The sequence below is a fragment of the Lagopus muta genome, chromosome 3 (genome assembly GCF_023343835.1).
Source record: "Lagopus muta isolate bLagMut1 chromosome 3, bLagMut1 primary, whole genome shotgun sequence".
Classification (NCBI taxonomy): Eukaryota; Metazoa; Chordata; class Aves; order Galliformes; family Phasianidae; genus Lagopus; species Lagopus muta.
In genome coordinates this window covers 91688954-91714186 of record NC_064435.1, presented here as the reverse complement: position 1 = coordinate 91714186, position 25233 = coordinate 91688954, and the positions used below count along the sequence as shown (strand labels likewise).

The 25233-nt window shown below is 42.0% G+C and overlaps 1 protein-coding gene across 7 annotated transcripts in view; it reads right to left on the bottom strand.

The window, feature by feature from the left end:
- Nucleotides 1–25233, bottom strand: part of TNS3 (tensin 3) — a 216469-nt gene that overhangs the window by 53636 nt on the left and 137600 nt on the right. For all 7 annotated transcript variants that reach the window (XM_048940293.1, XM_048940294.1, XM_048940295.1 and 4 more), the window contains 4 exons: nt 22204–22333; nt 20978–21043; nt 17176–17280; nt 2793–4052 (listed from right to left, as the gene is read on the bottom strand). In XM_048940293.1, the coding sequence (XP_048796250.1) occupies nt 2793–4052; nt 17176–17280; nt 20978–21043; nt 22204–22333 (1561 nt within the window). The remainder of the gene's footprint in view (nt 1–2792; nt 4053–17175; nt 17281–20977; nt 21044–22203; nt 22334–25233) is intronic.

Sequence of the window (25233 nt, the reverse complement as noted above, 5' to 3'; positions counted from 1 at the left end):
TCTTTAAGTATAGCATAATTATAGTCTTTCATAGGAAGCATGCTGAGTACTTCAGCTTTTCTTCATACATGTTTAGGCACAGGGGATAAAAATTGGCTAAACCTATATTCCAGCTTTCCACCGTGGAGGGAAAGCAGTTAACATTTCTGGAGAGGAAGTATCCATGACATTGTCAATTAGCTTGCTCTCATGTGACAGAGATTGGTTTGTTTAGTAATAGGGATTAGTTCATTAGTTTAAGAACCAATATATTAGTTTAGCAAAAGGAACCCATAAGTGATAGTTCTAAAACTTTCCATTTCAGTTTTAGTGGGTAATAGTCTTCCTAACATAATAGAATACTTTTATCTTTTGCCTCTAAAGGTGCAAGGACATTTTCATCGAGTTCAACATGCCATGTTTTTAAAAGCAGTTCACTATGGCCTAATAAACGATGGACATCTTCCAAACTGGGAAAAAGTGGATGGAAGTAGGTCACAGGTTTCAGTGATTAAGTTGATGGTGAAAAAAGGGAAAGAAGTAGGTGGGCACTCAACCACCCTAAATACCACTAAGCCTGCCAAAGGGACATTAGCACATATCTGAGTCCTTGAAAAAGAATGAATATGTATGCCAATGTACTGCATATGTATGTACTAACTGTTCAAATGTAGAACCTGAATTTTGAGACTGTGTGCTTGCTTGTCAGCTCACCCTGTATGCATCATGAGGAATAAAGGAATGCTGCTTTCTAATTCCACGCTGGAGTTAGAGAGTTTTCTTTCCAGATTTCAGATGACACATGCAGGCAGGAATACACTTTTGAATTTACTAAACACAGCGAGTTACGTTTTCATCTATTATTTTTTAATCCTAAGTGTTTAACATTTGCCATTTATCCCAGTGAGTACAGAGGATTGTGGTGCTTTAACAAAGGGCAGCTTAAGTACCACAATGCCATTTTTCACTCCCCCTCCATAAAGGAACAGGGAGAGAAAATGCTAAGAAGAAAGGCTCGTGGTTTGAGATAAGGACAGAGAAAGATCACTCACCAATCGTCATGGACAAAACATGATGAAAAGACTCTGCATAGATTTTTTATTGCCCAGTAATAACAGGCTAGAGCAGTGAGAACTCAAAGTGAACTGAAAACACCTTCCCCTACCATTCAATCTCTTTTGCCTCCTTGCACAGGGTAACAGGATTGGGGCTGTATTCTGTCTGTAATGCTCCATCTCTAGCTACAAGGAAAGGTGCCCTCCTAGACCTACTGCTTGTGAACAGAGGTCGTGTGGGCAAAGTAGCACTCAGTGGCCAGCTTGGTCATAGTGACCATGAAGTAGTTGAATTTGAAACCAAAACCTCAACCCTGGATATGGAGAGAGCAGATTACAGACTGCTCAGGGAACTAGTTAGTAAGGTCCGTTGGTAAACTGATTTTGAATGCATTGGGATCCATCACTGCCAGTCACTCTTTAAGTACAACCTCCTGAGAGCACAGGAACAGGCAATTCCAAAATGTCGGAAGTCAAGCAGGTGGGGCAGAAGGCCAGTGGGGCTGAACAGGGATATTCCAGGCCTCTGGAAGCACAATCAGGCAACATGGGAAGACTGCAGGGTGCTGTTTGCCTTTCTTGGGAGAAACTTGTGTGGCTGGAGCTCAGTTTGTGAATTTTTGGGTGCCACAGTACAAAAAGGACATAAGACTATTAGGGAGTGTCCAAGAGGGTTACAAAGGTGGTGAAGGGTCTACAGGAGGAAACTTCTTGAGGAGTAGCTTGGTTTGTTCAGCCTAGGAAGGGGAGACTGAGGGGAGACCTCATTACAGCCTACAGCTTCCTCACAAGGAGGAGTAGAGAGGCAGGTGCTGATCTTCCTCTAGCATTCAAGTGATGGAACATGAGGGAATGGCATGAAGCTGTGACAGAAGAGGTTCAGGTTGGATATCAGGAAAAGGTTCTTCACTGAGAGGCTTTCTGGGCACTGGAACAGCTTCCCCAGGTCACAGCACCAAGCTGACAGATTTTAAAAAGTATCTGGACAATGCTGTTAGACATATGGCCTGATTTTTGGGTAGTCCTGTGTGGAGCCAGGGGTTGAACATGATCATTATGGGTCCCTTCAAATTAAGGATATTCAACGATTCTATCACTCTCAAAAGCAGAAGCAGCTTGTGTTGTTAACACAGCATTAATGAAAGGTTTCAGTTGACTTAAACAGAAATAGCAGATAACAAGCAAACACTGTGACTTCCAATTTCTAGAAATAACCTCAGAAAAATATGTGCTTTAAGGTATCTCACTGGCAAATGTTACTGCATTTATGAATATATTGCACAGAAGTTTAGAAGAAGAATATTATACAATATTTAAGAGAAAATAAACTCAGATCTTATTATCGTACTTTCAGTGGAAATAATAATTATCACAAAATCATAAAACATTTCACTACATGTGTCTTCTAAAAATGTCTCAATAGTAATGTAGGACTTATAGGAATATATGTAGGAATTCTCCCCTTCATGTAAACTTAGAGCAGCAGAAAATCACTACAGATGATCTGTAACAGGTTAGAATTTGTTGAACAGTTATTTTAAAAAATAAGTATTCAAAGGCATTTAGTAATGTGCAATTAGCATGATTCCATAATTTATGAGACTGCTAAAAAAAAAAAGAGGATATCCGAAATAATCCTTTGACAATCACCCCAAAAGTTTAATTCTTGATCTGAGGTCCTGCTGCACCATGTCAAGAGCACAGAAGTGCTGGGAAAACCACTTTAGAAAGTATTCAAGCAGTACTACAACAGCTTACCATTTTGGAAGGCATTCCTGTTTGTGACCTCTAATTTCTCACGGGTGCCAGGGCTCATGACAAGCTCTTCCACATCTGTGTTATGGCCAGTGAAGCCATTTGCTTGATTTGTGTCCCTGGTGACAGTGTTAATGCGCGTTGGGATAGGTTCAAATGTAGGGTCTAATTCCAAGATCAGTCTGTTCAGTTGTTCAATGGACTGATCAATATCCAAAGTTGGAGAAGCTGGCAAGTCCCCTGCATTTGGTCCAAGATCCTGGCTATTTGTGTCCCTCTGAGACACTAGCTCTGTCTTAAAACTCTCATCGTCTGCAGGTTCTGCACCTTCAGCAATGCCTGGTATGCTTCTTAGTCCTCTCTGAACAGCATCTTTACTGCTGGAGCCATGTGTCAGCATGTCTGGGAGCTGGGATTGACTCTGGACGATGCCTAAATTCTCCACAGTCTTATGAATGCCAACCTTCATTTCATTCTGTGACACAAAACCATACTGGTGAGCAGTGACCATCTGCTGCTGGCAAACCCAGGTGTGAGTAGAGTAGTTACCTGGGTCATAGGCTTGAGGCTGGGGTGAGACACAAGGATTCCTTTGCAATTGCTGAGATGACTTCGGCTCAGTGTTACCAAATGATCTTTCATAGAGGGGATCCACACCAATTCCCAGGTCTGGGGCAATGGCATTGTGATGGTCTTCCCCTGTGTTACTTCCAAAGCCATCTGAGAGAAGCGAGTTCTGACTGCTCTTGGGGCAACTCAAGTTACCTAGATGGGTGGAGTGCTGCCCTTCTGAAGAAGACAAAGTCCCAATGCTGTCTACACTGTGAAGATCATGGTTAGGCATTTCATCATCCAGAATATCAGTTTCCCTGTCCTTCAGTTTGGTGTCCCCATTCACATGAACCTGAGCCGGTACTATGTGGTGAGTCCCACTGTACTTGCTTCCAGCATCAGTCACACTTCTGGTAGTGATGATAGAGTCCTCCAAACCAAAGCCACTAAGTAGTTTGTCCAGTTCTGCCTTCTCCTGTGGGCTCAGAACCCGTTTGACTCCTGTCATAACGCGCTCTTCAGTTTTGTCTGTCCTGATGGAAGCTGTTGAATGCCCTGAATCACTGCTGACAGACAGGGTATGATCTCTGTGATCAGGACTGCTGGTCACAGGAATACCTTGAGCAACACCAGGGATACTGCCGTCTGAAGAGCTCTTCTTTCTTACTTTTGCATATAGACTGCCATCAATAGGACCTTGGGTATGCAGCACTGTGGAGAGATAAAGGAAGGAAAGAGAAGGAAAGGGACAAGGCATTATGTAAAAGCTTGGAAGGTATGATATTACATCATACCACACTGTAGTACTGCTAATATTTATGGCATTGTTTATGCAGAACTAAATTCTCTGCAAATTCAACATAATAGAATCAAAGAATATCCTGAGTTGGAAGGGACCCATAAGGACTATCGAGTTCAACTGCTAGCTCCCCAGAGAACCACCCAAATTCAAACCCCACGTCTAAGAGCTTCTTGAACTCTGTCAGCTCCTTAAACTCCTTGATGCTGTGACCTGGAGAGGTTTGTTCCAGTGTCTGACCAAGCTCTGATGAAGAACCTTTTCCTAACACCAACTTGATCCTCCCCTGGTGGAGCTCCATGCCATTCCCTCGGGTCCACTTGCTGTCACCAGAGAGCAGAGATCAGTGCCTGTACTTCTGCTCCCCTCATGAGAAAGCTGTAGGCCTCCCCTCAGTCTCCTCTTCCCTAGCTACCCTAGATTTGCACAGCCATCAGTCAGACTATGTTCAGGCGAACCTTCACAGACACTTAGGTCAAATTCAGCTCTTCTGTGGAGTTAGACTTTATTGGTAAGTGAAATACCAACAAAACACATTTTGTTAACTGCTGGCATCTGAAGGATACTTCTCTTCATAATTCCTTCTGAAGCATATGTTATGCAGTGGAAAACGAGCAACTGCCTTCAGAAGACAGAAGGCTTTGTTTTTGCACAGCATGTGAATTTCAAGTGAAAAGTGAAAATTTCAAGTGAAGTTGACAGCAGAACTGCGAACTTCTGTGACCAGTTTTTACAAATCTCCCACCAATACACAGCCTTACTATCATCCTGGCTACGTTTCAAGTTTTGCTACGGTACTAACAAGGCAAGGCTTATTGATTAAAATCAAGTAGGGACAGAAGGCCACAATGGTTCAGAGAAACAAAATCATGTTTCTCTGAAATTAGTTTCTAATTCCCATAACAATTTTTTTTAAACTGAAGTTTCACTTGCCATTTCTCCTTCCTGTTAACATTTTGTACTTAGAAAATCTCCAGGGAATCAGGCAGAGTTTTCTGAATAGCTGGGTATCAGCTATCACGGTTCATCTCCTCACTTGGCTATAAGTTCATGAGGAAATCAGGCACAGAAGGATCTGGTTTCAATGGAGGTCCCATGACACGAGCCGCAGTCTGTATTTTAGTAGTTGGTAAAACCAATAGCACAGTCTTCTTTCATATTTCTATTTACATCACAATTTACAACAAAGTTCTTGATGATTACATAACATGCCACTCACACATCAAGAAGAAATAAAGTTCCCTCTTTTGCTGTTTTCATTAAATGTTTATGTTTTCACAAATTTTTTACACTAATTTGGAGAACTGTTAGGACATTCAGAGTAATCTACCATGCACTCCATTCAGAGCAAGAATGGTAGGAACCTACCAGCCATGCTAGCTCTGAAGGTATATCAGGTAATTACTAGCTCATTCATTTCTACTTGATAGTCTAAATGCACAACAAAGAATCATTTACTTCTCCTGTTGGTGGTACAAGGAAACACTAGGCTTTCAATCAGGAAGGCTTCACTGAAGTGTCTGTGGTTTTTTTTTTGATCCCAGAAGTAACATCCTTCCATACTCCTCCTCACTGCCCACTGTCTAGAACCACCTATCATGTTTTCTTGGATCTTTCACACTGCAGCCACCATTCCTCATTACAGTGAAATACATCTTTAATTAATTATTCTCAATAAACAAAAAAATTGAACACAAAATACACAGCAGACAGTCAGAGCATCACAAATTACAAACCAAACATTCTGCCACAGGATTGTCTCCTTTGCTCAAACAGTTTGGATTGTCTGCATGCTTTATCACACGTGTAATATTTAAAATATACTTCAATACTAAAAGGAATAACAAACATACACTCAACAACAATATATATGAAACGTTGAAAATGAAGAATTAAAATTTGTTTCCCAGAAAAAACACATGCTTCATCAATGTTTACATTTAATTAACATACAAAAAACATTCTGAAGACATTTTCAATTTGAAAGCACTACCATGAAAACAACTGCAGACCTGTAATCCTCTCCTCTGTGTCAGAGAAGATCACGGAACAGATCATCTTGGAAGCTATGCTAAGGCACACGAAAGACAGGGAGGCCCTTCTACCTCCAGCTACAGGAGGCATTGTGATCACAAGTGCTCATCCTGCTGGAGGACTTGATATAGATGGCCCCATCAGGGGGAATGCAATACTGGACCTGTTGCTCACCAGTGCAAATGAACTGATTGGTGACATCAGGATTGGAGGCTGCCTGGGCTATAAGTGACCATTCTATTGTTAAGCTCATGCTCCTGAGGGATATGATGTAGGCAAAGAGTAAAATTAGGACACTAAATTTTAGGAATGCTAACTTCCAGCTCTTCAAGCTGTTAGTCAACAAAATATTTTTGAAAACTGTCCTCATGGGCAAGGGTGCAGAGAAGAACTAGTAGATCTTAAGGAAGCTTTTCCTCAGGGTGCAAAAGCACTCCATCTCCAGGTGTAGCAAATCAGGAATACAAAGCAAGAGGCAAGCATTGCTGAAACAGATCTGCTAAAGAGCAAGAAGAAAATGCACAGGGAGTGGAAACAGGGTCAGGTACTGTGGGAAGAGCATGAGGAATCTGCTAGGCTGTAGGGTTGGGGTCAGGAAAGCCAGGGCCTAGCTTGAGCTACACTCTGCAAGGGATGCCAAGAAGAACAAGAAGGGCTTCTTACAGGCATCTCTGCCAGAAAAGGACAGTCCAGGAGGGCATACCACCTCTCCTCCATCTCCCCCTCCGCCAGTGAGTGACACAGGCAAGCCAGTAACAACAGAGAAGGAGAAGGCTGACGTACTTAATAACTCTTCTTTTTTGCCTTGGTCTTCTGCAGTAACTGCTTGTCACACAGCCCTCAGACGTGTGGCTTGGTAGGAGAGGACTGGGGTGGCAACGTCCCTCCTGCTGTAAGCAAAAACCACTTTGTGACCACCTGAGGAACCTGAAGACCCACAAGTCCATGGGTCCCTATGAGATGCGTCCCAGAGTCCTGAGGGAATTCGCTGATGTAGTCACCAAGCCACTCTCAAGGCAAGGCAAGGCTGGATAAGGAACTGGGCAAACTGATTTATCTGCGTACGTCTCTGTTCATTGCAGCGGAGTTGGATCAGACGGCCTTCAGAGGTGCCTTCCAGCTCTGAGGATTCTATGATTCTATACCAGACAACTAGCATGGATTCATCAAGACAAGTCCTGAAATGGAGGGTAGAAAAACTGAAGTAATCTATGTGGTTTTCAGTAAGGCCTTTGACATGGTCCTCCATGACCTAAGAGATGGGATGCCATCCAAAGAGAACTAGACAGGCTCAAACAGTGGGTCCAGAAGAACCTCATGAAGTTCAACATATCCATGTTCAAGGTCTTGCACCTGGACCATGGCAGCCCCCCAATCAGTACAAACTGGGGGATGAAAAGATCAAGCACAGGCCTGCAAAAAGAAACTGGGGGTACTGCTGGATGGTAAGCTGGACATGAGTCAGCAACATGCCCTTGAAGCACAGAAAGCCAAATGTATCCTTCAAAGCAAGCATGGTCAGCAGGATGAGGGAGGTGATTCTGCTCCTATTCTCCGTGCTGTTGAGACCTCAAGTGGCATAATGCATCCAAATGTGCACTCTTCAGTAGAGGAGAGGCACAAACTTGTTAAAGCAAATCCAGAGGATTACAAAAATGATCCAAGGGATGGAACACCTGCCCCATGAGCACAGGCTGTGAGAGCTGGGGCTGCTCAGCCTGAAAAAGGAAAGGCTCTCATGGAAAAAAGGGAGACTGCGTGTGGCCTTTCAATATATACAGAGGGACTGACAGAAAAGAAGGAAGCAGATTCCTTAGAAGGTGTGCTGTGACAGGACAAGGGAGAATGTTTCAAACTAAAAGAAGGGAGCTTTACATTGGATATAAGAAATATGTTTTTTATGATAAGGGTTGTGAAGATCTGGAACAGTTTGCCCAGACAAGTGGCGGATGCCCTGCTCCTGGAGACATTCAGTGTCAGGCTGGGCCAGGCTCTGAGCAACCTATCTAGAGTAGATGTCCCTGTTCACTACAAGGGGGCGAGACTAGATGATCTTTAAAGGTCCCTTCCAACTCAAATGATTCTATGATTTTATGATGAAAATTAATGTAATTCTGTTTCTTACAAAAACATTTAAGGTTAAATATTTATACTATGCTCCAAGCACAGTACAGTAAGAATAAAATGAGTGGTTCTACTTACAAAGGGTTTTTAATGCTTATTTATAAGAACACTTATATTTTGCAGAAATCTATTAAGAACTTACCTACCCATTAATTGTTTCATAAAAAGAAAAACAGACCATTACAATTTAAGAACAGACATGATTTTGTCAAATGTAACCAAGAGCTTCATCTACATCTGTGGCAACCCTGGAATCAGAAAATCCACAGAGAACCTAACACATTTCAACAGCAATACACTTGAAATGACACTAAAGTCAAAAAGCACATTTTATCTAAAAGTGAGAGCTAGGAAGACTTTTCTGTAGGCAGTGACATTTTAAAAAAAGCACTATTTAGAAATTATACCCACAGTGGTAATTAACTGATCGGTTTGTAACAAGAAAAGTGGACCAGTTGGAAAAGCCTTTGGCACGTGACACACTTCCAAGTTTCCATCTCTGAAAATACCTATACACTAGAAGTTAAGTGATAAGTTTAATACATTTTTGTTAATAGTTAAAGAACAATTTTTTTTATTTTTAATGATTAGATACTATGACTTGTCTGTTGTTGATATTGAAATCAGTACATGCAAAGGACCAAAAATACTCCTTTAACCAACAAATTATCAGGATAAGAAAAATAAAACAAGCAATTCCCCATGCAATAGGATTTCTCTACAGATGAATGAAGATGTTTGCTGAAGTTTATGATGTATAATGTGTAAATTCCAACTGCTGCACATGAGGTCAAACACCTGTGTACAGAAATTTTGAAAGAATATTTACGAAAAAAATGCCATACCTAAGGATAAGACAGTCGATTGAGAGTTTCTCAACCCCTTTCATGCTTGATTTTTCATAAGCTCTCACTGCTGTTAGGAAAATGAAGCACACTTGGAGTTTCAATGTGAAAGGACAGAAAAACTTTCATATGGAATTATAAACAAGCACACAAGCCAACATATAAAATTAACTACTAGGTAACATTTTCTTCTCTGTTATTCTTGAATTTAAAATCCAGAAAAGAAAACAATATGTGACACTGCTTTCATTTGAGTAGATGGGTATCCTAACACAAAACAGAATTTTGAGGTTAGCGGATCTGCACTGGACCATGGTAATGTAAAAGCAACACCAGTACTTTCAAGAAATCTTCCTGTCTGACTTTTCAGTTGACCAAAGCTAAGCACGATGCTGTAAATCCTTCGGACATGCTAGTCAGCCATGTTTCCTCACATTAGATGAAAAACTCTACCATGTGAATTTGGTTCCCTATACTGAAATGCTATATAGAAAATCTTTCACCTTTTCAAGGACAATCAGACAACAGAGGGAAGCAATGAAAAACTCTTCTGTATTTGCCTTCATTAGCCCTCCTGCTATCATTACACAGTGCCATCCAAGCAGGATCATCCACAGGAATAAGAGTACAGACAAGACGAGAGCCAGACTACCAGCAGACTATTTATTTACTTAAGTGTCACATACATTTATGCTTTGTAAGATTGAGAGATAATCCTGACCAGTACTTCCTCCGCTGATACAAAATTATCAAATTTAGCCTGCGTGTTAACCAGAATGTCGAACAACCACAAACTATTTAGACTGTAGTGGAAATGCAAGTCATGGCCTAAAACTGTGATTGAGCACCTGGTGAGAAAGCGGGGCCAACCCAGGAAAGCTTAGATGCTTGCAATGCACCTGAGTAACTGGAAGGGGTGGAGCCAGGATCCACCCCCTCCCAGATCTTATTTAAGGGTTGGCAATAGAAGCAGTGATATTTTGCTGGAGATTCCTGCCTGCCTGAGACCTTCTGAAGGTAAGCAGCTTTTTTTCCTTTGTTTCTGTATCTACAGCAGCTGCACTTGGCTTTATCCTCACTTGCTGCAGTCTGAGACTCTGTAACCCCACTTACTGCTGTGTTTTCCATCACATTATAGCGTTACACTGATTATGTACCATTTTGATTCCATTCTGAAGAAGAATGGGTGAAGAAAGACAGCTGAAATTCAACTTTCCAGTAGCTGAATCATGCCATTTCAGTTAGAGAAGGAAATATCAACAATAGAAACCCTGGTTTTGCTGTGGTATGGCTCCTGCTGAAAAGCACATTATAACCTGAAACTTCTCTGAGGGAAAGAGCCGCTTTGTACAAGCAGTCCATGACTGCAAGCTGTTTGGTCTTCTCTACACAGGAGCCAATTAATATGTGTGCTTATTATATGTGCCCAGGCCCAGTAGTACCAAATGCCATGACAGAAAAGATACTATCTGAAACTGGCATCTCTAACATATTTCATGACCTGAAAACTGGCAGCTAGGTTTTGTGGTATTTAGTGTTTCATTGTTACCCTAAAACTGCCAGCAGGTTAAAAAACCTGAACAACAGTACCTTATTTGACATCAGCCTAACTACACTAATAAGCAACACAATAAACCTAGTAGATATTAAGAACTTATGAAAGAAGCAAACAGTTTGAAATATTCTACACACCCTATATTTTTTTATACATTTAGATTATCTAAATTGGAAGAGCAAGTGTCTATATGTGAGAGGAGAACAAAGAATTCAACTTGAATAACAAGCGAACTTTAGCAGCATTTGGACTCTACATTAACCATTTAAGTGAGCAGTGAGCTATATATAATAGGCATTTAAAGTACACAAAGAAAATGCAATCAGATCTAGAAAATGCATGATCTAGAAGTCCTGCCTTTCATGGATAGTAAAGTAGTTTAGAATTTGACTCCTATACTATAGTATAGTAGAGGCTGGACCTTCCTGCAAATATTCTATCACATTTTGTTGCTGTGTGACTAAGGGCAGCAGAGAGCAGTCTGACAAAATGTTGCCTGATATGGAAGTACATACAAAGCAGAAGTATCTCACCAAATTCTTCCATGCAAAAAAAACTGCATTCAATGATATTTGCTAAATGTTTATGGACACCAAACAATGGATGTGAGCACACTGAGGCAGTGGTGGCACCTGGTCACTTCTGCTGGTGCATATTTTTACAAGTATAGTATGCAGGCTCTGGTTCGTTGCTGGAGAAAGTGCATAGCTAATTGTGGTGGCTGTGTTGAAAAACAGCATTTTGTAGCTGAGAATATGCTCTATCAACGTTACTGTGCTCATCGTATCTGTTGTAGTTATGGAAATACATAGGAGGCATTACCTTCACAGTGAATTACATATATGTGGCCCAAGACAACTTCTCGTCATTCAATGCAGCCCAGACAAGCCAGAAGGTTAGACACTCACTACTGGTCTATACCAACAGCTCCTTTAGAAGACTGACAGACTAGAAGTGCAACTCCCTGCCTAAAGAAGGGACATAACAAAACCAAGCTCTTGTTCACTTCTCACATGGTAAACATGAAGTTCTGTATCTTTCAACAGCATGCTGACTATATATTTTTCTGCTTTCAAGGTGAAATCTGTCTATCCAATGAATCTTAGCAGATAAATAGAACTGCAGAATATCCTGAGTTGGAAGAGACCTGCAAGTTTCATTGAATCCACTGTTTCCTCACAGGACCACACAAAAATCAGACTATGTTTCTGAGAGCATTCTCCAAACACTTCTTGAACTCTGACACTTGGTGTCCTGACCACTGCCCTGGTAAGCTTGCTCCTGGGTCCAATCACTCCCTGGTGACGAACCATTTCTTAGCAACCAAACTGACCCTCCCTCTTCCCCTCCATGCAACTCCATGCCATTCCCTTAGGTTCTGTTGTTGTCAACAGAGGGCAGAGATCACACTACTCTCTTCTCCCCTTGTGAGGAGCTGTAGGCCACCATAAGGTAAACCCTCAGTATCCTCTTCTCCAGGCTGAGCGAATCAAGGGACCTCTGTCCCACATTTAACATCAATGCTTTACTTGCTGAGGGCTATGTTTATACAAAGAAGGAGGGAAGAAAGGAAGTACACCGTACAGAAACATTCTGAGTAGAAAAAGACATACCTGCTTCAGTCAGTATTGCTTGTCTGATACTATGCCCTATGGGAAGTCAATCTTATCCAACTACAAAACCTCTGGTGACTCCCTGTGGTGTGCTCCACCTGCCTCACATAACGACTGTCCTCTTCTCACTCTTGATCTTCCCTAGTTTTTGCAGATTGGAATTACTCAGTGAAAAAAAAAAAAAAAGTTAAGCTCATATTATGCTGCTTCCCACTAAAATCCTCACTGCTATAGTCATCAGATGAGCAAAGTCATATTTGGAAGATTATAAAAATCAACAAAAGCTGGGTCTACAACAGCTATTACATATTGGTTGACCACAGTCAGAGGGCTGTGGACAACAGCACTATGCTCAGATGGAGGCTGGTGACAAGTGGTGTTTGCCAGGGGTCCATCATGAGGCCAGTGCTCTCTAATACCCTTACCAATGACACAGACAGTGGGATTGAGTGCATCTTCAGCAAGTTTGATGATGATTTCAAACTGAGTGGTGCAGCTGACATGACAGTAGGAAGAAATGTCATCCAAAGTTATCAAGACAGGCTTGAGAAGTGGGCCCACGTGAGACTATTGAGGTTCAACAAGGCCAAGCACAAGGTAGTACACCTGGGTTGGGGCAATTCCAGATATATAATTCCAGGTATGTATACACACAGAGAAAAACTCAGTGAAAGCAGCCTTGAAGAGAAGGAGTTGGGGGTTTCTAGGGGATGAAAAGCTTGACAGGAATCAGCAGCAGCTCGGAAAGCCAAACATATCCTGAACATTGTCAAAATAGGCCAGAGAGAGAGGGAGATGATTGACCCTCTGTACTGCGCCCTCATGAGATTCTACCTGGAGTACAGCACCCAGGCCTGGGACCTTCACCACAGGAAAGACATAGAGCTGTTGGAAGGCCACAAAGATTAACAGTGCTGGAATACCCCTTCTGTGAAGAAAGGCTGAGGGAGCTGAACCTGTTCAGCCTGGAGAAGACTGGGAAGACCTAATTGCACCTTTCCAGTGCCTACAGGGACCTCATAAATAGGAGGGAGACTGAATTTTTGCACAACCAGCTAGTGATAGGACAAGTGGAAATGGTTTTAAATTAAAATAGAGAAGATTTAGAATAAAATGCTAAGAAGAAATTCTTTACTCTGAGGGTTGTGAGGCACTGGAACTGGCAGCCCAGGGAAGCTATAGAGGCCTTATCCCTGCAGATGTTCAAGGCCAAGTTGGAAGAGGCCCTGAGCAGTCTGATGGAGTGGATGGCAACCCAGTCCACAGCAGTGGGGGTGGATCTAAATGATCTTTAAGGTCTCTTCCATCCCAAGCTGTTCTATGATTATGTATCTTAATTCCAGCTATCTTGTATTTCTGAACAAAAGAACTGTAAAAACAAGAATCTGTTGGATCCATACCATCCGTTCAATACCTTCCCTCCCATTTCTACTTGCAACAACATTGGAGTTGCACATACAGATCCAGGTGTGACATTGGGCCACACATAAGCCAGCACTGGGCTTATGTGGGAATGCTTTGGTAGAGGTGGTGTGGCATCACTGGGAAGTGTCCAGAAGCTGCCCCAAGTCAAATCAGAACCAGCTCCTAAAGGGATCTGCTGCGGGCTAGAGCTGAGCCATAAGTGAGGCTGGTAGTGCCTCTGGGAAAGCAGATTTAAGAAAGGGAAATACAGCTGTGCAACATCAGTTTTTAAATTAGTCTTTAAACTAGGTAAGAAAGGGGTAGGGGACAAAATGAGGGCCACTGGGGTTGAGCGAGTACTTTGAGGCTCAAAACAGAGCTTGATGGGTGATGAGGGTGGAGTTCAAAGGGATGGAGAGTGGCAGGGGGATGCTGCTTCCCTAAAGTGTCTGTACACTAATGCATGCAGTATGGGAAATAAACAGGAAGAGCTGGAGATCTGCGTGCGGTCACAAGGCCATGATCTCACTGCGATATGGAGATGTGGTGGGACAGCTCGCATGGCTGGAATGGTGTCATGGAGGGCTGTGTGCTTTTTAGGAAAGATCAGCTGGTGAGGTGGGGTGGTGGAGTTGCTCTTTATGAGAGAGAGCAGGTAGAATTGAACTCCACCTGGGGGAGAGTGGTGTAGCAGTGGAGAGCTTGTGGGTAAGAATCAAAGGGTGGGCTGGTATGGCTGACACTGATTTGGGTGTGTACTACAGGCCCCCTGATCAGGAGGAGGAGGTTGATGAGGCCTTCCACAAGAACTGGAAGTAGCGTCACGATCCCTGCTGGTGCTGGTGCTTATGGGGGACTTCAATTATCCAGATATTTGCTGGATAAGCAACATGGCTAGGCACCTGCGGTCCAGACGGTTCCTGCAATGTGTTGAAGACAACTTTCTGATGCAGGTGGTGGAGGAACTAATGAGGGGAGGGGTATTGCTTGACCTTATTCTCACTAATAAGGAAGGGCTTGTCAAGGAAGTAAAGGTTGGGGGCAGCTTGGTTGTAGTGACCACAAGATGGTGGAGTTCAAGATCTTGAGTGGAAGAAGCAAAGCAAAAAGTAGGATTGCTATACTGGACTTTAGGAGAGCCAACTTTGGTCTCTTCCGGGACCTACTTGGAGCTATGCCATGGGCTAGGGTGTAAGAAGGTAAGGGGGTCTGTGAGAGCTGGTCAGCATTTAAGCAGCTCTTCTTCCAAACCCAGGATCAGTGCATCCCTGTGAGCAAGAAATCAGGTAGGGGTGGCAGGAGACCTGTGTGGATGAGCAAGGAGCTTGTGCACAAACTCAAAGGAAAGAAGAAGGGTCTGACCACTTGGGAAGAATATAGAAATGTTGTCAGGGCCTGCAGAGTTGAGACAAGGAAGGCTAAAGCCTGCTTGGAATTGAATCTGGCAAAGGTGATAAAGGATAAAAAGGCTTTTTTAAGTATGTTAACAGTAAAAGGAAGACAAGGGAGAATGTGGCTCCCCTGCTAAGTGAGGGGGGTGCTCTGGTAACGGGGGATGCTGAGAAGGCAGAGATATTGAATGCCTTCTTTGCTTCTTATTCTTATTTGCTTCAGTGAAAAAGCTCTCCCTTGGGAATCCCAGACCCTGGAGGTTAGTGAGAGGGTCTAGGGAATGGCAGACTTCCCTTTAGTCAGGGAAGAGGCGATCTGAGAGCGCCTAGGCAACACTGATTTTCATAAATCCATGGGACCCGATGGGATGCATCCACAGGTACTGAGGGAGCTAGCAGAGGTGATTGCTGAACTGCTCTCTGTCATCTTTGAGAGGTCTTGGAGGACAGGGGAGGTGCCTGAAGACTGGAGCCAATGCCATTCTGGTCTTCCAAAAGGGCAAGAAGGAATATCCAGGAGATTACAGGCCAGTCAGCCTCACCTCTGTCCCTGGAAAGGTGATGGAACAGCTTGTGCTGGATGCCATCTCCAGACAGCTGGAAGAAAAGGAGGTTATCAGGAGTAGTCAGCATGGGTTCACCAGGGGGAGGTCATGCTTGACCAACCTGGTAGCCTTCTATGATGATGTCACTGGCTGGGTGGATGGGGGGAGAGCAGTGGATGTGGTCTACCTTGATTTCAGCAAGGCATTTGATACTATCTCCCATGACATCCTTATAATAAAGCTGAGGAAGTGTGGGATAGATGAATGGACAGTGAGGTGGGTTGAGAACTGGCTGACTGGCAGAGCACAGAGGGTCATTGTTGGCGATGCAGAGTCTAGTTGGAGACCTGTAACTGGTGGTGTTCCTCAGGGGTCTGGTCTTGTCCAACATCTTCATCAATGACCTTGATGAGGGGATAGTGGCCACCCTCAGCAAGTTTGCTGATGATACGAAGTTGGGAGTATTGGCTGACACGCCTGAAGGCCGTGCTGCCATTCAGCAAGACCTGGACAGGCTGGGGAGCTGGGCAGAAAAAAAACGGATGAGGTTTAACGAAAGCAAGTGTAGAGTCTTGCACCTAGGGAGGAATAATTGCATGCACCAGTACAGGTTGGGGGATGAGCTGCTGGAGAGGAGCTCTGCTGAGAGGGACCTGGGCGTCCTGGTGGACGACAGGTCGGCCGTGAGCCAGCAGTGTGCCCTTGTGGCCAAGAGGGCCAATGGCATCTTGGGGTGCATTAAAAAGAGCGTGGCCAGCAGGTCGAGGGAGGTGATCCTCCCCCTCTACTCTGCCCTGGTTCTCATCTGGAGAACTGCGTCCAGTTCTGGGCTCCCCAGTACACAAAAGACAGGGATCTCTTGGGAAGAGTCCAGCGGAGGGCCACAAAGATGGTGAGGGGCCTGGAGCATCTCCCTATGGAGAAAGGCTGAGTGAACTGGGTCTGTTCAGCCTTGAGAAAAGGAGACCGAGAGGGGACCTGATCCAGGTCTATAAATATCTAAGGTGTGGGGGGTAGAGCGGTGAGGCCAGACTGTTTTCAGCAGTGTGTGGAGACAGGACAAGGGGAAACAGCCAGAAACTGCAGCATAGGAAGTTCTGCACAAATGTGTGCAAGAACTTCTTTAGGTGAGGTGACGGAGCACTGGAACAGGCTGCACAGGGAGGCTGTGGAGTCTCCTTCTCTGGAGATGTTCAAGACCTGCCTGGATGCCAACCTGTGCGACCTGGTGTAGGGAACCTGCTTTGGCAGGGGGTTGGACTCGATGATCTCTGGAGCTCCCTTCCAGCCCCTACGATTCTGTGATCAGCTGGGAGACAGGAGTGAGAAAAAGTAGGAGAAACAGTCCTGCAGATACCATCTCTTTCTGTAAGAGCCCCCAGAGGGTAACAGACAGTGGCAGCTACCTCCTCACATCAGCACAGCACCATTAGGTTCAAGCAAATTAGCTCTCTTTCGTCCCCTTTAAACACTCTTGCACAGTTGCCAAAGGATTTTAGTTGCTGTCAAGACAAAATTACTCACCTTCCCCATCGGAGCTCATATTTTCATAAGAGTCCCAGCGTATCAGCGGGTCTGAGGTATTGTGATCAACTACCACTCCATGATCATTCTGAAGGAGTTCACATCCTAAAAAATTAACATCTTTTTGAGACAAAAATCATCTTTAAATTATACATACAACACTGTTAAAACTTTGCTCCCACAATACCGTATACTTAAATCAGCAACAGGGGAAGAAAGGTTATACAAACCAACTAAAAAGACCTTTATTTGCATTTATAGAAGAAGGAACAAGTGCAGAATTTTGTCTCTAACTTGTTTACAATGGAACTCTGAGAACTCGTATCAGTTCCTGAACACAACGCAGATGGTCCACCCAGCTCTACACAGACAGACATGACTGAACAGTTTGTAAGAATGAATCATAGAATGTCTTGAGTTAGAAGGAACTTCAAAATTATTAAGTTCCAACTCTCTTACACAGGCAGGGTTGCCAACTACTAGATCAAGCACTAGAAGAAGTTGCTCATGGCCCCAGCCAGCCTGTCCTTGAACTCCTCCAGGGACAGGACAGTCACAACCTCTCTGGGCAGTCTGTTCCAGCACCTCAACATGCTCTCAGTGAAAAACTTTTCCTTGACATCTAATCTAAGTCTTTCAGTTTTCATACTTCAGTTTAAAACCATCTCCACTTGTTCTATCACTATTTACCCATTTAAAAAGTTGACTTCCTTCCTGTTTATAATCTCCTTTTTAACACTGAATGAAATGAGGTCTTGCAGCCTTCTCTTCTCCAGATTGAGCAAGCCAAGCTCCCTCAGCCTGTCTTCATACATGAGGTGTTCCAGCCTTCTGATTACCTCTGAGGCCCTCCTCTGAGCCTGCACCAAAAGTTCCATATTTTTCCTGTGTTGGGGGCCCCAGACCTGGACACCATACTCCATATGGAGCCTCACAAGGGCAGAGAAAGAGTAAAAATCACTTCCCTTGCCTTTCTGGCTATCTGACTCAAGTGCAACATCTTGCATTTGGCTTTGTTGAACCTCATCAGGTTTACATGGTCCCTTTCAAGTTTGTCCAGATCCCTTTGGCTAGCATTCCGTCCTTCTGCTATATCAACTGCACCACACAGCTAGCTGTCATCTGCAAATTTGCTTAGGGTGCACTGAATCCCATCATCTGTGTCACTGATAAAGACATTTAAGAGTCTGAAGATAGAACCCTGAGGGACACCACTCATGACAGTCACTGACCACAGCCATCTGGCTGCAACCTTCCAACTACTTCCTTATCCACCAAATAGTCTACCCTTCAAACCCACACCTCTCTAACTCAGAGATAAGGACGTGGTGCAGGACAATGTCAGAAGCCTTGCAGAAGTCCAAGCTGATGACCTCAGTTACCCTCCCCTTGTCCACCGATGTCATCATTCATCACTCCATCACAGAAGGTCACCAGATTGCCCTAGGTGAAGACATGTTGGCTTTGTCCAGGAATCACCTGCTTAACCGTCGTGTGCTTTAACATCTCTTCCAGGAGCATCTGCTCCATGATCTTCACAGGTACAGATGTCACTCACGTAAGGATAACAGGCCTGTAGTTCCCCAGGTCTTCCTTTCTCTCCTTCTTAAAAATGAGAGTGATGTTTTCCTTTTTCCAGTTACCAGGGACTTCACCTGGTAGCCATGACTTTTCAAATATGATGGAGTGCAGCTTGGTAACCACATCATCCAGCTCCCTCAGGATCCTGGAATGCATGTTGTCTGGCCTCATAGACTTGCACACATTCAGTCTCATGAGGTAGTCTTAGACTTACTCTGCTCTTACAGTTTGCTCCCCCATTTCCCATCTGGAGGTTGAGGGATGTGAGAGATGCAACTCCTGGCTGCTACTGAAGACTGAGGCAAAGAACTCATGAGTACCTCAGCCTTCCCCATGTCTGTTGTAGGCAGTTCTTACTCATTTATCAGGGGGGGTATGTCCTCTATGGCCCATCTCTTCTGACCAATGTACCTAAAGAATTCCTTCTTGTTGTTTTTTGCATCCCTCACCAAGTGCAGTTCCATCTGCACACTGGCTTTCCTGATCCCATCTCTGCATGTCCAGACAGCATCCCAGGTTGAAACCACAATATCTATAAAGAAATGGCAATAAAGGAATGATAAACTTTTATTATAAACCATCATTCTGATACCAGAAAAGTGTAACATTAAAGGTGCACAGAGAAAGTTCAATACTGCCAGCCTGCTTCTTTGCCAGTTCATCCAGGGTGTCTCTGTTGCCTCCTCCATTCTCCAGCAACCCTGCAGAGCCTGAGACTGCAAATTTATTCAGATGTCTAGCTTCACGTAAGCATGCTCTTCCAAACACACTTAGAATTTTCATCAGCAATCCTCATTTTTATTCCCTTAGACAAACATAACATTCACCTTTTAAATGTATGCCATACGGAATTAAGGTGTGGTCCAGGGATTCAAAAGCTAAGCATGAGCATCAAGACCTCAGTATTAGCTTTGACACTGATTGATACAGACAGAGATTAAACCAGCTTTCTGCCCTTGTTTCTCTATATGGACTGGGGATAAAGGAATCCTTAGATACCAACTCTACAGCTGTGTCTTGAGAAATATGTCCTAAATTGTTCAAAATAAGCAGTAAGACTTTCAAAACAAGGATAGTTAAAATCATAAGGAAAAGAATATTATAGTCCTGAGCTTCTACGTGCAGGTAGAAGGAAAAAAAAAAAAAAGCCATGTTTGTCATACACAGATTTAGAATTACCTAGCAACTGCATCCTTTCTAAAAGCTGGTATCACTGATGGTTATTTTCTATTGGTTTGCAATTGGTATAACAAAAACATGAATAAAATATTGCAAGTTCAAGGGAGAGTTACCAAGGTAGTCAGGACTGCCTTGTGAGGAAAGGTAGAAAAACCAGGGCTTCTTCAGCCTGGAGATGAGGTGATTTTGGCGTGACCTGACAACAGCCACTAAGGAAACAGAGCCAGGTGGATACAGGTGGGAGGATAAGAAGGAACAGACATAAATTGAATCCAGAGAAGTTTAGAGTTTCTTTATAATGAAAAAATGATTGCACTCTGAGGGCAGACAGACATTGGAACAGTCTGCACAGAGAGGTTGTGAACTCTCTATCCTTGGAGGCATTCAAGACTTGGTCAGACAAATCCCGTGGCAATCTCTCCTGACTTCACAGATGACCATGGATTCAATAGAGATGGACCTGAGATATCTTGCATTTAGACTATAATATTTTCAAATGTGAAACAGTCATTTGCAGAAATTGTAAACAAATATTTAAAGGTGAACTCTTAATCCTAGACACTTAACCCCAGAGACAGCAGTTAAAAACAGTTCCAATTATTTTACATCAACTTGGAGGCTGATCTCCAACACAGCTACAACTACCTTTCCTTGTGCTAAACCAAGAGAGTCAAAACTTCACTACAACAAATATAATCAGTTATAACATCCAAAAAGGTTATGGGAAGGACTACTGCTGTCACTTACATTGGACTAACCTAAATATACCAGTCATAATTTACACAGACATAAGAAATGTTTTCTACTGGTCATTAACAACACTTTAGGTATACTCTTAAAATTATGTATGTTGACTCCTATGCAGTGTTTCCACTCAATTATTCACATTTAAAACAATCAGTATATTATATATTTTAATATAAAAGTTGAATTTCAGGCAAGACAAATAGAACAAGAGAGAAAAAAAGTTGTTTTTTGAGTTTTATAAATACACTTTTCAATGTGTTTTATTGCCAAGATTTTTTTCCTCCTGTGAACTCACCTTGTATTTTCTCTGGAGTTCCTGAAAACACTAATTCCACTCTGCCATTATCAGGGAAACGGTCATCTGAAAATAAAGGTTAATACATCAACAAGCTATTCCAAATTTCCAGATCAGAATTCTCTGTAGCTATTAATGCACGTACCCTTGTCACACTTTCCTTATCACTTGGATTCTAGTGATTTGCTTCTAAAAAAGCCACACATTCTTTTCCCTACCTTCTCCAGGATAGACTAAGCATCATCTGTAGCTTTGTTTACTTCTAAGAACAGTCACAAACAGAAAATATGAACTGTTCCCAAACTTCCCCCTAAAAACTGAACACTGAGTTTTAGGGCTTTTTTAGAAAACTGGAATAGTTCTGTATATTTACAAAATCACTACACTTGACCATAAAGCTTTCTTATAAGCACATGTGGCAGGAAAACATATTTGGTTTTAGTTTGTTAGAAACACAGGGTAGCAGAATTGCAATCCTTCCTATAAAAACAAAACAAAACTGCAGTAATCCTTTGCGAAATACAAAGAGTAACTTGAAACATTTTCAAATATTTCAAAAAAATTTTGCCTCCATTTTTGGATACTCATTCAGAAGCATGAAATAAGAGCACCATATTCAAATACGCTAGGTCACAAAACCAGCATCAGAGCTTCTGACTGTTATCTTCACAAAAAACACAATTGCTTATTAATTCCTACAATGGTGTCTAATGGACTCACTGTTTTAAACATGTCTGTTGTTAGGAGAAAATTTTTCATTATGAAACTGGTGAGGCACCTTCACAGGCTACCCAGAGAAGCTGGGGGTGTCCCATCCCTGGAGGTGTTCCACACCAGGTTGGATGGGGCCTTGGGCAGCCTGGTGTGGTGGGTAGCAGCCCTGTCTACAGCAAGGGGGTTGGAACTAGGTGATCTTTACAGTCCTTTCCAACCCAAGAATTTCTATGATTCTATTAAAAACATGAGAAGGTCAGTTAAGGACAATGAAGTAATAATGAAATCATTTTGACAGCTTAACCCAAATGAAAAACCTCCGTTTTCATTGGGGTTCTGCCTATGTTACAGTGCTACGAGTTAAACTAAAACAAAGTAATGTCCCTCCCCCTAAATAAAAGGATAGAAAAAAAGAATCCCAAAAACAGATCTTGAAGATTACCATCAAATGCACAGACACGCACATGCACTTCTTCCACATACTTATCCAAGCAATCACAGAAGGCAAGTACCTTTATTGGCACTGTCTAAGTCCTCTTTACCAAACACCAACCCATATCCTTGAATAGCTCCAGTATGAAACTGAAGGCGAAAAATCACATCACGAGTAGCTGATCGGTACTTTTTATGGTAACACTTCAGCTAGAAGGAGAAATAAACACGTTACTATAGAATTTTAAAGAAAAGATAGTTCTGGATGCGTCACAAAAAAATACTATCTTTATCAGTACCAATCACCAATCAGTAAACTATCATTCAGAATCACATTTGCCAATACTATGTGGGAATGCTGACTCGTATCCATACGTCTTCACGGCACCCACCAAATTAGCATAAACTACAGCACAACCATTTCAAAATAAGTAAAGAATGCACAGATTTTATAGAAGCATTCTCAGAAGTCATACAAGCTGACTACATCTACACTAGGACATTTTTTTAAACCCACTCTAGTGATAATAGGATCTTTTTTAATGTTACTGTTGGCAGCTTATAGTAGTCTTGATACCCAGACTAGAAAAAGACAGAAAAATCCATCTAATAGGAATTAGAGTGGCTAAAAGTGAACAAAATAACACTACTCTTTAACACAACCCTCCTTTAGATCAGGCCTATCAATATTTTACTTACCACTTCCTAGTCAACTGCAATTCATGATCACTAAGCATTTTTAAAGGAATACAAGAATCAACATTTTGTTTACATCAGTCACCAGATTGAAAGGGATTTCAAGGTTTTATAATTAAGGATGCTACTGAAAAGTACTGGAAACAAAAAATAATAAAGTAACACAAAAGTAATCTTTTTCTAATCCAGAATGAAAAAAAAAAAGTGTATTCTGGAAAGAAGATAATGAATAACCAAGGAACTAACAGTTATTCAAACTGAAGGGAACTGGAGTAATACAGGGAAGATGTAGGGGTTTGGGATGAAACACAGCTAATAAATTCTTCACACTACTGGATTTTAAATTCTAACATAAGCTTTTGCTTTCTGCCTTCAATACACTAACTCTCTGATGCCTTAAATTCCAGCAGTTCATCAGAACTGCCGTGGTGCATACAAAAACATGGTGCATTTTAGACCGTATACCAGGAGTACCTGTCAGCAAAGGCATGGAAAACAGCAGTCAAAATACATCTGTAAAAATCATACATGAGTTTGGCTATAAGCTGCATTGAGGGTACTACCAGACCCCAACTGGTAAGTCTGAAGCAGCACACTTTTCAAGAGAAGGAAAAGAAAGGTAAGTTTCTGTTAAAGATCTGTTTGACTCAACAGCACACTCTTTGAATATTATTCATGTTGAGATAGCTATTTGTCTCTTCAGCAGCAGCCCTAGGGATTATCCTGCAAAACAGCTTAAACTTTACTCCTTCCTCCACCTTTCAGTTAAGAAAGTCATTCACCTGAAAAATAACTTCTCCAAAAGTTCTCATTCTAACCAAACTTCTGAAAGAAACAGGAGGAGCAATGCATAAAGACCTGATAGGCAGAAACATTTTCAAGTGTGAACATCATCTTAACAATTTAAGTCTGTCTCAAAACAGTTGGTCTATATAGAAATTCACTTCAGTGTACACAGAAACAGAAGTAAGCTGCCAGTGATTCTAATCTAATAAGGCATTGTTAAGGTGATTATAAGAAACAGTCAAGGTACAGCTTTCCGCTTTGAGAAAGCTTTCCAGTACAACTGCTTTATTTCAAAAAGCATCTGAAGTTTGGTTAGACTGTTTTGTTTAGAAATTTAGGTTAAACTGGTGGCCGTAAGGAAGACAGAACTGTTCTGCTGTTGCCTTCAGACAGCTAAGAGTTGAAGTCTTGCTTGGAATTTTGACTCCATTATCATCTGATGCCCTACTGAAAAATAATACAAGCTAGTGAAATATGCTGGGAAATAACTATATGCATTATCAGATGTCACTGCAGCTTTTCAACAGATATGGCATTGCTGTATCATCACAGTGTTAATGAATCCTCTAAACCTAAAACAAGTCTTTCAAACCAATTATTTTTAAGCAATGCTGTTCGATTAGATAAATCTTTTGGAATTGGAGGCAGGGCATCCTTTTTTTTTTTTTTTTTTCCTGAAACCCTTAATGGTTTTGCTTAATCACTGCCAATAAACATGTGTAATTGAATGGAAGACTTTGTTTGGGAAATAATACCATGCTGAATAAGATGTTGGCTTGTTCAGAATTCAGAATTTCAGAAACATTCAGCATAGCTTAGGATTAATGTAGTTGATCTGTTTCAAAAAGCATAAGTGAAAAAACTGCTTGCTCGTTTTTCCTTTTAAACACTTTACATATACTGTTTGTGTAGACTTCTCTGACAAGCACAACAAATCTTGAATTTGGAAATGTCCCAGACCTCCCGAATATAAATTTATAACAGGATATTTAAAAACCTGTTTTGCAAGAAATATAGAAAGATGTGCTAAATTGAATGGTGAAGAAAAATAAGTGAAGGAATGAAGGAGAAAGAAAATCAAAACGATTATTCCAAAATTTAGGGGAAAAAAAAGGAAAAAGGAAAGGGAATAGGAAAACAGGAAACATTCAAGTCTAACATTTCTCGGTTAAAAAAAAAAAAACCACCATATAAAAAGTCGTTCTGGAACCTACTAGCAATATATATCAGGAATACTCATTCTTCACAATATAGTCTCACCCCATCCTTACTCATTCTACTTGATCCCCTGCCCTCTTAGTCTAATTGAAAGGCACAGCAACTGTATTTCTTTACTTACCTCATGTGTAACTGCAAATCACAAGCAAGAAAGAAAGCAAAGAGATACAAAATGACAGTGCTGAAGTTCAATATAGTTACGCTCTGCACACAGGAAACAGCATCTAGTTTTATGATTGCAGAACTTGCCTGCAAGATGCAGGACAAGGATAATCTAACACTGAGTCACAAATATTCCCCAAGACAACTTTAATATAGATACTACAAACATTTCTGTACTTGATGCTATAAAATGGAAATGCTGAGAGAAATTCTTGTGGTTCCTTAAAACATACCAGCCTGAGCTTTAC